The sequence below is a fragment of the Ostrea edulis genome, chromosome 1 (assembly GCF_947568905.1).
Source record: "Ostrea edulis chromosome 1, xbOstEdul1.1, whole genome shotgun sequence".
Lineage (NCBI taxonomy): Eukaryota > Metazoa > Mollusca > Bivalvia > Ostreida > Ostreidae > Ostrea > Ostrea edulis.
Genome location: NC_079164.1, coordinates 28,517,770 through 28,532,286, shown reverse-complemented (window position 1 = coordinate 28,532,286; position 14,517 = coordinate 28,517,770). Strand labels below are relative to the sequence as shown.

General features: G+C 35.7%; 1 protein-coding gene across 1 annotated transcript in view; it reads left to right on the top strand.

Moving 5' to 3' along the window:
• The window catches only part of LOC125663892 (uncharacterized), a 63,512-nt gene that overhangs the window by 8,444 nt on the left and 40,551 nt on the right, over positions 1-14,517 (top strand). The window contains exons 2-7 of the mRNA XM_056160321.1: positions 2,584-2,788; positions 3,621-5,582; positions 5,936-6,082; positions 12,640-12,952; positions 13,822-13,997; positions 14,194-14,325. Of these exons, the coding sequence (XP_056016296.1) occupies positions 2,591-2,788; positions 3,621-5,582; positions 5,936-6,082; positions 12,640-12,952; positions 13,822-13,997; positions 14,194-14,325 (2,928 nt within the window). The 5' untranslated portion in view covers positions 2,584-2,590. The remainder of the gene's footprint in view (positions 1-2,583; positions 2,789-3,620; positions 5,583-5,935; positions 6,083-12,639; positions 12,953-13,821; positions 13,998-14,193; positions 14,326-14,517) is intronic.

The following is a 14,517-nucleotide window of genomic DNA, read 5'->3' as shown; positions in this document are numbered from 1 at the left end:
GCACATACATATACAATGATCATCTGGTTGGATATACATGTATTGCGTGCACAATTAAAAATTTATCGATGATCATATTCAAACTTGAATATAAGATAAGATAAGTTTATTCCAATTTTGGGCCCAGAGGGCATAACAGCAAGACATTTTATAAAGAAGGAAATTCAAAAAAGAAAGAAAGTTTACAACATTAACTACAGGTTACAGAGACTGCAAACTGCTTGTGGATGCAGCATGTCGGGGAAACAAGTACATACATATATGAATTGCTAATCATGTATATATACAAGTAGATGGACAGTATCAGTATTATACCAATATATGAATAATAAACTATAATGATTTTTGCAGTTTTAAAGCATCACTTCTTTTTCTGAAAGTTTGCACTAAATATTCACTCAATTTGACAATTACTGGTTTGTCTTCATTAATCATCAACCAAGTAAATTTGTCCTTATTTGTTAGATAGATAAAATTTTTGTTGAGCTTGTATATACCATTAAAAAACATATTTCTCTCTTCAACATAGAATGGGCAATCAGTAAGGAAATGAAATTCATCTTCAACACAATTAAGGTTACATAATTCACATATTCTTTTGTTTCTTTCTAAAGAAATCTTCTGGCCAGAATTGGTTTTTGTAAATTCATATCTTCCTCTTTCAATTCGAAGGTCATGTGCACTAATTCGAAATCTACATAGAGTTTTTCTTAATTCTAGGGATTCTAAAAATATATAACTTTCCATAGTAAAGTTTTCTTTATACGAAAAATATGTTGTGAGTTTTCCTGATTTCTGACCCTCTTCACGTCGTTTTGACCAGTAAAGTAAAAATTGTTTCCGTACCTGATTCTTCATTTGTTTTTTGAAAAATGAGAATTTGAGATTTTTACAATTGGGTACCAAAATGCCCATTTTTTCCTTAAAATAATTAACGTTTTTGTGCCAACAATTTATATTATATGAATATGAATATATAAATAAGGGACAATGGTCGGAAATACACATCTGTGTGAAAATATGGGTATTACATTTGCAATCCTTCATAAACAGTTGATTACACAAAGACACATATAAAAGGAAATATATAAACAAAAATATAATTTTATTGTCTCTTTGGGAACCACATAATTATTTACAGTCTCTGCATGTCCATATTCATTGATTGAACAGGTGAGAGAGAGAGAGATGGGGAGACTATGTGGTTGCGTGAGAGAGAGAACGATTACATGGGGATGATTGGAGAACAGCGCTGAGATAGCTCTGACTTGTTGAAGAGTAGGCGTCTATGGAGGAATATTACAGTTTCATGGGTATATCCATCTCATGTTTTGTGCACTCTCTCCTCTTGTAGGCCTACCCTTTTACGCCACATTTATGAAATGCAAGATTAGGCCTATTCTCTGCACACTTGAAACATATCGAAGGTTTGAAGAGCTGTTTCGAATCGGAATAAGATGTGCTGTGATTTTTAAAGGGGGCTTCCAGTAGCATGTGGTTGCTAATCGAAGGCTAATAGAAAGCGTCGTGCATCTCCCTTAGCTATTACCCGCTAATTCAAAAGACTCGTTCGGTTTGATCAAACCGAAAGAAATAGAAGAAGAATTTGGAGAAGAAGGAGGAGGAGGATTAGAAGGGAGAAAGAGAAGGAAGGGGAATAGGTGCTGGAGGAGGAGAACAGCAAAGTTGAGGTTTGGTAGTGGGAGCTTGGATGACGACCATTCGTGCTCGGGTATTCGTGCTCGGGTATAACCTAAAATTGGCGATCAATCGTGTCCACCCTCACGTCACGTTCGGTCGTACGGCGACGATACGTGTGGCACAAATGGTTGCCGGCGACCAAATGTGCTGTAACAAAGCTCTTGCAAACTGAATTTTGATCCAGCATACAAATACCTGTATGCCAATTGTATCTTGTCAAGTCAAAGTCAACCACTTTGTCATTTTACTACCATGTTTTATTTAAATTCTTTCTATTGTTTTATCATAGCTCTTGCAGGTCTTTTATTAGTATAGATAAGATAAGATAAGATAAGTTTATTCCAATTTTGGGCCCAGAGGGCATAACAGTAAGACAGTTTATAAAGAAGGAAATTCAAAAAAGAAAGAAAGTTTACAACATTAACTACAGGTTACATAGACTGCAAACTGCATGTGGATGCAGCATGTTAGGGAAACAAGTACATACATATATGAATTGCTAATCATGTGTATACACAAGTAAATGGATAGTATCAGTATTATACCAACATATGAATAATAAACTATAATGGTTTTTGCTGTTTTAAAGCATCACTTCTTTTTCTGGAAGTTTGCACTAAATATTCACTCAATTTGACAATTACTGGTTTGTCTTCATTAATCATCAACCAAGTAAATTTGTTCTTATTTGTTAGATAGATAAAAATTATCATTGATTATTAGCACAAACATTGTACAGCGCATAGAAACTATATGTAATTTTGCGCTTTATAAGTGAATAAAATAATAATAATAATAATAACACAAATATTTTGTGATCAGCTAGAGTACAAGAATTTATCATTAAGATCAGACTAAATGGAGTTGTTTTTATATAAACAGATGAGAAATGGCTGACAACAAGTACACCAAAAGACGATTGCAACTGAATGAGAGAGAATTTGAGGACTACACTCCTGATGAGGGGGGACCCCCCGATGTTCAGATAGCTAAAGTGACATCATCAGAATCTGAGGAAAATCACTCAGGGCCAAAGTCTGTGAACAAAAACAGGGATGCAGATGATGAGAAGAGGTCTGCAGCAGAGGTAAATAAGGACATTCTCTATGTATCTATATCTATTGGAAGTTGAAGCTCAAGTACATAGTTCATGGAATAAAATTTGTAAAATGTGTATAGTAAAACACGTTTACAGTGAACACACTGATAATGAATTCATACTTACAGTAAAACATGGTTACAGTGAACATGCTTATAATAAATGCACACTTACAGTAAAACACGGTTACAGTGAACACGCTTATAATGAATTCATGCTTACAATAAAGTGATTTTCATTCATTGTAGTTTTGAAACATGAATTTATTAGATATAACCAATTACTTTGATAATGAATCAAACTTGTTCATCCCTGGCACTTTGCCATATCAAAGTGTGTTTTAGTGTATAGAAACAAGAAAAGTTTTAAGAGCAATGATTTATCCAAGTACTACATGGAAATAATTCATGAAGTCATTTATTTTAGTATGTTTTCTAAATTCATAGTAATGTTATGTTGTAAATTTTGTATCTTCATTTTATAATTGAAATCTTTTCTAAGGTCACATGCAAAATAAGTTATTTGAGGTTAAGTTATGTTCTAATGTCTTTTTCAGATATTGAAATTTTGGGCATATCATCTGACAGACTAGAAGTTCAAATGTTCTAATACAAACTTTGTTTTCTTTTGAGGGGGAATCACTAAAATGAATAGCACAACAGCACAAAGTTTGCAAATTGGATTTGTAGTCAGTGTTATTTTTTCAGATTATTTTACCATAACTTGTCAATGATGGAAGCAAGGAAAATAGTTCCAGAGCTGCCTTTTATGTGTAGATAAAATTTGATCATCCATTATGGCTGTTTTTTATGGGTTTCAGATTCTTTACCAGAGATCACAAGGAGTCAGTGGTCTCCCAACAGCACCCATTCCTCAGCAACCATTACCAGGTCAAAGCCTCGCCCATTCCATGGCACAGTCATCGTTTAGCCTCCCTGTACAACAGCAGATGCCACCCCCGCTGTCTCTAACATTCCAGAAGCCACCACAGCTAATTCCTCAGCAACCATTACCAAGTCAAAGCCTTGCCCATTCCATGGCACAGTCATCGTTTAGCCTCCCTGTACAACAGCAGATGCCACCCCCGCTGTCTCTAACATTCCAGAAGCCACCACAGCTAATTCCTCAGCAACCATTACCAAGTCAAAGCCCTGCCCATTCCATGGCGCAGTCATCATTTAGCCTCCCTGTACAACAGCAGATGCCACCCCCACTGTCTCTAACATTCCAGAAGCCACCACAGTCAATTCCTCAGCAACCATTATCAAGTCAAAGCCTTGCCCATTCCATGGCGCAGTCATCATTTAGCCTCCCTGTACAACAGCAGATGCCACCCCCGCTGTCTCTAACATTCCAGAAGCCACAACAGCTAATAATGGGAGCTGTAGCACAACCACAAATAAACACACTTCAAAACAGCATTACCATGGCCATCAATCAGTTTCTGGTCCAGGCTAGGCAGACCGACTCAGCTGGCAAAATTCCAGAGGATCCTTGTGTAGTGTCCTCCAGCAGTGAATCCAACAGTGACTCAGACAGTGAGGAATATGAAGACTCTCCGAATCTTCAAACTTCCACTTTTAAAAAAAAACAGGATGATCATAGACTTAAAATAGAGCAGGAACGACTTCTTGTTAAGAATAATATTATGAAATTGTTGGATTCTCACCCAAATGGCATCAAAGAGACTGAGATTTGGAGATTTTATTTTGAAAAATTCAAGGAGCAACCAAACAAAGCAAAAGTTGGACTTTCAAAGCTCACAAATCTGTTAGGTTATTTCAGTGATGTAATAGAAGAATTTCAGGATGGAAATGGAATTCCCTACATCAGAAAAATTAGAAGAGCACCAAGTTTTTCCAGGAATCGATTGACCCCTGGGTCATCAGGGAGAAACACCCCAGTGATAGACCTGACAAAGGATGAGCCAGTCCCAAAACGTGGCAGTCTGGTGGGCCTGACGGAAGACCAGGGTCCCTCTGGTTTCATCCCTCTTTCATCTGCTCAACCTACACAGAGAAGACTTACTCACCCAGGAGAATTTCAGGTACAGTCTGCATACTTTCAACTTCAGCAGATGCCAGGATTTATTCCCACAAGTGGTCCTCCACAAGATTCTTCTCTGGCAGTGTGCCAGCTAGTGATCAGACCAGTCAGTCTCAGGAAGTTTGAACAAAAGGAAACTCACCTGCCAAAAGTATGGAATAATGATAGGTATGGCCGGTTCTCTCAGAGCCAGATTGAAATGGTCGCAAAGGAGTGCATTGAGGCCCTAGCAGAAGCAGACGAACATGTGAGTGTGGAGAGAGTGGAAAGTTCGATGCTGCAAAGGCTTGGAAGACAAAACATAGCAGAATTGGGTCACTGGCGTTATGCCAACCAAATACCCTGTCTTTTTGAACATACTAAAATGCTATGCAAGATCAATGCATATATCCAGGCCTTCCTGAATACGCGATCTATTTGTACTCTTCATGAACTGAAGATATGCATGGCTGAATTTGCTCCAGATAAAGACAGCTTTGAAGCTTTACAAGTTGGTCCCCTACAAAGACTTCCACTTATATATAACAGTTTCAAGTTTCCAACAGACATGGCCGATATTCCAGAAATCACAACCTCTGATATTTTCGAGAATTTACGAAATTACTTAAATAAGTATCAGAGGTGGAGTACCAAACTGGAGATGGAGCATTTCATGGAATACTTAGTGGAGACATATCAAGTGGAGAATGCGTACATTCTTGGGGTTAGAATCCGTAGTCTGCCACTGACCATGCAGGTACATATCCCATATCAATTAATATTCACTTTTCCTACATGTATGTTTTGCTTTCATTGTCTTTACCATTTGTAATGAAAGCTATTTCCTCATGAATGCAATGCAGTTATGAACAATGCACATACATGCAATCTTGATGAATATAGTATATCTATTTTAACAGCTAGGAATTTTTTGCAGAAATAAAAACAGAGTTTTAAAAATACATGAGGGGATGAACTGCAATCTTCATATGGGTGCATGCCTAAAATTATAGAATTAGGGGGCCCACTTGGTCCGTAAAAAATTTCAGGGAATTTTTATCCCTGTACCAAGTGACATTTTGTGTCTGACAGTTATGGAACTTTTGACAGGTATTGAAGAAATCTCAGCGAGATGCTGCTGGAACACGAAGAAAAGTAACGGAGGACACAAAGGAAGCACTGAAACAGGAGGTTGAGCAGCTGTTCAACAGATTCAAGGCTGTACTGATGAACAAAAGAGGAGATGGACAAGGGCAGGTAACTGCATTTGATTAACGTTTCTACAGCTCTTGTACTACAGATAGATTGCCTTTCTTAAATGGAGCAATGGCTAGGGTGACACATTTACTAACATGCCATGTGTCCTGACAAAGTTCCAGAATTATCTCCCTTTATTCTGTTCCACTGTGATACAGTGAATTCTGTCAATTTGATTTTTGTTATCTCAGAAAGTTTAAATTGACCTTCATTTTGGTATGATTTACTCTTGTTTTATGTGAAAATTGATCGTAATTTGACTATCACATGATTAGTACTTGTGATTGGTACGTGAATAAAAACCAATTGATTGAACATGAACAGAACTTAACCTGAACAAATATTTTAAGGATGGAGTCTTGTCAACTTCATTGTAATTAAAAAGTTTTCATTTTTTCACAGAATTTGCATTAAGATACACTTAATTCAAAAAGATGAAGAAACCATGGGGTCATCAGCCTTAATTTTGTGTCAAAGTGAGCGGAAGTTCACTTTCTAAAAATAGCACTTTTTCCGGATAAAATTGCAAAATTGATCGAACCATACCTTACACAAGTGTTCATAGAAAAAATTCTTGATGTTGATTTTCAAATATTTTAGTATGAATATACAGTATGATATAGCAATTGTATATTTTAGGGGAAATTTTATTAATATATACCCCAAACTTGTTCCTATTCTAATTCGAATTTCCTCTGTCTAATTTTAAAATTTACTTTTTTGAGCCAAAACAATAAAAGTTCTTATGAAAATTATACAATGACCATATATTTACAAATTTCTATAATTTTGCCTAAAGATAGGCAATTCCTTATAGTTTATTCCTCAAGAAAAAAAATTGCAGGTCATCACCCATTTAAGAAAGTAATCTTACTTAAAATTATGAGATTTATTTCAAATTCAAATTTTACATTCATTTAAAGTGACTACATTTACAATATCAAAATTTATTAGTGTTATAAGCAAATTATCAGTCATAATTTGCTATGATGCTTTGAAAAATATTACTTTTTTTAAAAAGCAACAATCACAAGCTATATAGCTTCTTTCGTGGACTAGAGTTTTCAAGCAGCCTAATCCGAATTTTCTCCATCATTAGTTCTTAAAACTGAAATACAATTCTTTTTAAACTTATTTTTTAATTATAACTTAGTTTGATGCATTTCAATGAATAAAAACACATTGTGTTGAAATTCAATCATTTTCATTTGAAATGAAAATGGAAATTTAATAGGATAATTTCATTTGATACATTAATTTGTATCAAAATTCAGAACAATATCACCACCGTGTACATCATTACTGATGCAGTTTGCACATAATTTATAATTTTTGCAGTTACTTTCCAATTCTTGCAACAATCTCTCTCTCTCTCTCTCTCTCTCTCTCTCTCTCTCTCTCATAAACAGAACATGTTTAATTGAGTATATATATAGTATACAATAAACATTCATATTTGTTAACATTCATACATTGTTATTGTAAATGCAGAATTACTTTAGTTTGAAATTTTGAAACAAAATTAAGAGGAGCATCTATTTCCCAAGGATTGACTTCTACATTTTCCATTTTTGTTAAACATATTTCCATTAACATTTTCGATTTCTGTTATTTCTGAGTCTTTTGCTGTTATAGGTATTTTTGGAAAGGTATAGGTGGAAAACTTTTCTTCGCCAAACACGGCAGCTGTGTAATATGAGAATCTCTATCTGGAAAATGAATTAACACCAAAATATAATACATGCATTCATTTAAGAACCTCTTTTCTTATGGAGCGCCAAATTAACATAAACTCAAATAATTGAAGATCTCTTCAATTATTTGAAGATATCATCAATTCATTTGATGCGCACAACAATTGAATTAAAGATCTCTTCAAATAATTAATGATATCTTCAATTCTGAATTATTGCGTGCATTAATTGAATTGATGAGAGCATTAATTCTTCAGCTGATTTGATGCACGCTTTAATTGAATTAATGATCTCTTCAAATGAATTAATGATATCAACAATTGAATTGATGCGCGCTACAATTCAATTGAAGAGAGCAATAATTGATATAATGCGCGCATTAAATCAATTGATGAGGGCAATAATTGAATTGATGCGCGCATTAATTCATTTGATGAGAGCAATAATTGATTTAATGCTCGCATTAATTCAATTATTGCTCTCTTCAATTGAATTAAAGATATCTTCAATTCAACATATCCACAATTGAATAAATGATATCTTTAATTGAATTGTTGCTCTTTTTAAAAGAATTGATGCGCGCATTAAAGGGACTGTTTCACGTTTTTCGAAAGAAACGTTTTTCATATTTTATGTTAAAACTTAAAAATATAGCTCATTTAATGTTGAGAACCAAAATTTGGATAGTCTGAATGCAAGGATAGAGCAATGTTTTAGCTTTGATTCTGTGTTATGTAAACAAATACTCGAGTCTTTTTATGTAAACAAACAAACCAGTGAAACGTACGTTAATTCTGTAATCGAAAGCATTTTCATTTTGTACAATCACAAATTTTAACTTTTAAATGACATATTTTACCTAAAGTATACTTCAAATGTGATATACATAATAAACTTGGATCAATATCCATTTATTTTGAACAATAACACATCTGAATCTTTGTTTTCAAAACAAATAATAAACTGTCTATAATGAGCTTCTGTCACAATGAATAACTTTAATTTTTTTGTGAAACCTTCTAAACATATTAGACTGTAGCTTTTGATCATTTAAAGTGAAAAACAAAGTTTGGAGAAAAATCGTGAATCAGTCCCTTTAATTCCTTATATAAAAGCATTGTAAATGATTTAAAGATATCTTCAATTGAATTAAAGAGATCATCAAATTCTTTATACCGAGCTCTAAATTAATTATTGTGAGCAATATTTCTACTAAATTGATGCTCTCATCAAATGAATTGAAGAGAGCAATAATTGAATTAATGCGCGCATCAAATCTATTATTGCTCTCATTAATTGAATTAATGCGCGCATCAATTGAATTGAAGAGAGCAATAATTGAATTAATGCGCGCATTAAATCAATTATTGCTCTCATTAATTCAATTGATGCGCGCATTAACTCAATTGATGAGAGCAATAATTGAATTGAAGCGCGCATTAATTCATTTGATGAGAGCAATAATTGATTTAATGAGCGCATTAATTCAATTAAAGAGAGCAATAATTGAATTCATGATATCTTCAAATAATGGAAGATATCTTCAATTATTTGAGTTTATGTTAATTTGGCGCTCCATATTTTCTCAACTGAACAATCAATTTGAATATTGGGCAGGTAGTAAAAAGTAACAAACCTATAATCCTTTTGATTCCAAGTCAAAGAATACAAGAGGGAAATGTTGCTGGCTGGAGTGCTGTTTGACAGTTGGCTCTGGTGCATGTACCATTGTCATATCAATCTCATCAAATGTAACATGTATACAAGATTTATCAATAAGTATAAAAAAAGATATGATAAATGATGTTGATTTTAGCATGTAATATTCTCTCTATATAACTCAAATATTTTGTTTGAGACACCCCCCCCCCCCTTGGAAAATTAACCTGGATTCGCCCTTGTGATTGATTGTTTATACGATTGATGAAAAAATAGATTATTATATGCCTAAATGATGTTTTGGAATGAGAAATGGCCAACATATGTTTTCAAAATAAATATTTTATTTTCCATGGTACATGCATATAAAGAAGTGTGATATTATACAAGACAGTCATAGAGATAAAAAGATATCAGGTTTACAATCAAGCACATCACAGTATCATACACAAAGTTCAGAGAGTAACACAATGAAATTCAATGTATATGGCATATCACACATTCGGACACATCAGGGATTATCAGTCACTGTTTGGACACAACACCACAATACGGGGAGTTTGACGTTTCTATCATCCTGGGTGGTATGAGTGGCAGCAATTCCTGACAGTATCGCAGCTTTTGTACGAGTGTGGAGGAATCTATGGGCGGCATCTGTCAGTGCCAGGTGTGGAGCGATGCTGTTGTCTTTATCGGAGGAAATTGCATAATCATGCTGTAAAAGAACAATACTTTTCTCTCATCCTTTTCACAGGACTTTGGCGACAATGTTTTATCTATTCGTGGTAACAGACTTCACAAACTGCCCTTGCCGCCTTGATTTTTCCATGTTGTTTACGTTCGCAAGAGCTAAGATGGATGTCGTAAGTTTTTTAGTGCGTTTATCGAAGCATTGCAAATTCAATGAATTCTGCTAGTAAATGATACAACATTGCTATTTCTATTTCAATAAAATCATTTATTAATTGTTTATTCTCCAAAAACTAACAACAGAAATTTTACGTCACTCAAACTATGGAGACCCACTTACGTTAAAAAACGCTGACAAGTCTCCATCCTTAATAGTTGTTACAATAATGAGCAATGAGCACTATTGATATATATAAACACTCACTCTCTCACTATCCGAGTTTATTGTCTGTGTTCCCTTCATCAGGGGTTCGACGTTGTCTGGCTGTCCTTATGCTAAGTCTCAAGTGATCACGATCATGGGGATTGACTGTGTCCATTTGCCACTGCTTTCGGTCTTGCCTGATTGTTTCTTTCCATGTCTTCTTAGGGCGCCTGGCTTTCTTTTTGCTTTCCAGTCTTAGGTCTCTGCAAGTGCTGATAGACCCCTTCCTTCTTTCAACATGCCCAAACCAGCGAAGACGGTTTGCCCTTATTAGTACATCAAGTTTTGGAATGGCCAATTTCTCAATAAGGGTGTCTGACCTAAAGTTCTGGATCTTGTCTGGCTTTACATTGCATATCCACCTAATCATAGCCCTGTCATTTCTCTGGAGTTGGGCGAGTGAGGACTAAGTGAGGGCCCAACACTCACTGCCATACAACATCACGTTTCTTACGCAGCTATCATAGACCTTACCCCTGGTGATAATTGGGATGGCTCGAGATGTTAGGATTGGGAGAAGTTCTATGAACTTTCCCCAAGCTGTCTTGACTCTGATGGTCGAACTTAGTTCGCAGCAACCTCCAGCACTCGGCATATCTCCTAGGTAGCAAAAGGAGTCTACCACCTCCAGGGTGTCCTCGCCTATTTCAATTGGGCGTGCTAGTCCTAGACATCTCTTACATCTGAAGTCTGGATCTGGTGTAAGTCTACCATGCACTCCGCTGCATTTTTTGTGCACCCATAGAGTGCAATGGCTGCACTGTATCGCATTGCTCCTAACTCCTTTTCTACATACCGCACATGGGTATTGACCAGAGTCCTTCAGTGACTGAAGTTCTGGGCCACTAACCATCACTTTTGTCTTTCCGGTGTTAACCCTCAGACCTTTTGCTTCCATGCCTTTTTTCCATACTTTCAGTCTTTCTTCTAGCTCATTCATTGTCTCTGCTATTATGACCAGGTCATCGGGATCCAGTAGTTCCCATAGGCACCCTGTGCGGAACTCATTGGAGAGGGCTTCAAGGACAACAATGAATAACAAGGGACTGAGGACTGATCCTTGATGCACTCCAACATTTATACTGAAGTCATCACTGTAGGTGTCATCTACCCGTACCCTGCTTCTGGCGTTCCTGTGCATGCATTGTACTAGTCTGATAAGTTACTCCTCCACTCCAAGCTTGCGCATTGCCCACCATAGCACTTCTCGGGGAACCCTGTTAAAAGCCTTTTCTAGGTCAACAAATGCCATGTATAGTCGACTGTCTGCCCCAATGTATTTCTCCTGCATTTAATGTAGAATGAAAATTGCATCTTTTGTGCCTAGACCTGTTACAAATCCGAACTGCATAGCATCGATGTCAACTTGCTGTCTAATGATGTTGTCTGTTACTCTCTCTATCACTTTCATCGTTTGTTCCCGGAGCTTCAGGCCTCTATAGTTGCCTCTTGTCAGTGCATCACCTTTGCCCTTGTAGCATTTTTTAAAATTTTGCTAATTAGATATTACTGGGTTGTATTAGCTACTCTTTGAAGACAGTATCTGTGAAAAAAGGGAGAACTATGCTATGCCTAATAGACTTTAATGTACACTCTGGTATTCTTCAGAAACACAATGCTGTAGATTGCAAATGTTTGAAGGCGTTTAACCTTACAATGGTTTCTGAATTTTGTCAGGGGTCAATAGCTGTGGAGTAAGCTTATATCACATCTATAGCAGGCTTACAATGTAATTCAACAGTAGTTCCACTGGTAATCCTCTCTTGCCTTTGATTGTATTTCTTATTTCAACAGTACTAAAAGAGTACTCAAAGAGTCGTCATCTCATGAAGTTCTCAATATGATAATCTGAGTCATGTTTTTAATGAACTTCTTAGCAAAAAAAGATAAATTTGATTCTAGCTGCTTTACGTGTACTTAGAAGTACAATGTATCAATAAAAAGACTTAGATTTTAATAATTCAATATCACAGAATCCTTTCCCACATACTTGAACACATATTAAGTGTACATATATAATCTCTCTTTCCAGGCATCGGAAAAGGAGAATGTTTTTATCAATGATTTGAATTTGTTGCCTTTTTTGACAGATTAGGCAACACTATCTGAAGATGAGGCCCGTGGAGGCTCTGAAGGAAATCTTTGATAAATACCGCACCCTCTGCTGTTCAGTGGAGGCCCCAACATCTCGGATGGAGATGCGAAACTTCACCAGGTTCACAGACACCATTAATGGCTTCTTGCAGGCAGTCACCTCGGATAGCTTCGGTCGTAACCTGTTTCACATCGCCATCTGTATCAGTCAGACAGAAGTAGAGGCTGTTCACAGACAGTTCTTGACTGAAGCGACTAAGCCGAAGGAGGTACCTGTTACTGTGAAAAAGAAACCTCCACCTACAAAAGGTGGGTACAGCTACATAATGTCAATGGCAAAATAAAAGACAGTCGAAGATCATAAGTTTGTTGAAATATTAGAAAAAATAGATAGGACTTAAAAACCACAGATATGGTAAGTAAACTTTCTCATCTGAAGCTCTAGAACCAGATAATGAAAATGATGATTCATTATTTGTTGTTTTATATTGTAGAATCTGTTGTCAAACTGTTAAAGACTTTTCCTTGTTGTTTTATTTTGTAGAATCTGTTGTCAGACTGTTAACGACTTCTCTTTGTTGTTTGATTTTGTAGAATCTTTTGTTAGACTACTAAGGACTTTTTCGTGTTGTTTTATTTTGTAGAATCTGTTGTCAGACTGCTGAAGACATTTCGTGTTGTTTTATTTTGTAGAATCTGTTGTCAGACTGCTGAAGACATTTCGTGTTGTTTTATTTTGTAGAATCTGTTGTCAGACTCCTGAAAACATTTATTGTTTTATTTTGTAGAATCTGTTGTCAGACTGCTGAAGACATTTATTGTTGTTTATTTTGTAGAATCTGTTGTCAGACTGTTAAAGACTTTCTTTGTTGTTTTATTTTGTAGAATCTGTTGTCAGACTGTTAAGGACTTTTCTTGTTGGTTTATTTTGTAGAATCTGTTGTCAGACTGTTAAAGACTTTCTTTGTTGTTTTATTTTGTAGAATCTGTTGTCAGACTGTTAAAGACTTTCTTTGTTGTTTTATTTTGTAGAATCTGTTGTCAGACTCCTGAAGACTTTCTTTGTTTTATTTTGTAGAATCTGTTGTCAGACTCCTGAAGACTTTTTGTTTGTTGTTTTATTTTGTAGAATCTGTTGTCAGACTGTTAAAGACTTTCTTTGTTGTTTTATTTTGTAGAATCTGTTGTCAGACTCCTGAAGACTTACCTTGACAAATGTCAGAGCCATGGTGTGCTTACACTGAAAACTTTGGATCACATTGAGGAGAGAATGGTGGACCATTTTGAATTTGATTCATTTCTGGCTATGGGATATGGACGCTTCTTGGAATTTCTTCAGAAGGAGGCCAAACAAGTAATACATGTATTTCGAAACGTGCTATAAATGTTGTTTGGTCAAGAGTAAATTCAATTTATTGTTTTTGTTTATTTTAAATATAGATTTTTCAAAGTCATAAAATCTGCTATGGTATACTCATGTGAAATATGAACAAAACTTATCTTCAGCCGTTATTTGTGTTAGTAGTTCTTTGTAAATGTGTATTTTATAGGAACTAGATGATTGTGGGGGGACCAGTTTAGGGTCCGGCGGGGGTCACAGTGATGCTGCTGGAGGATATCTGCCAACACTTACTCATGTCCTGGAGTTTATCCATCAGTGTAAACAGGCAAACCTCACACATGTAAGTAGAATCAATCGGGGGGGAGAGGGGGGGGGGGATTGCATCAGAGTGCAAATACAAAACATGATGAGGCTTCTATTGCCAGATATTGCAACCAAATATACAAACAACAGGATGGCTGAATTAATGATATGGAATCATTTTAATTCATTGGGGCTCAATTGTCATTCATCCTTCGTATATCACGGATTT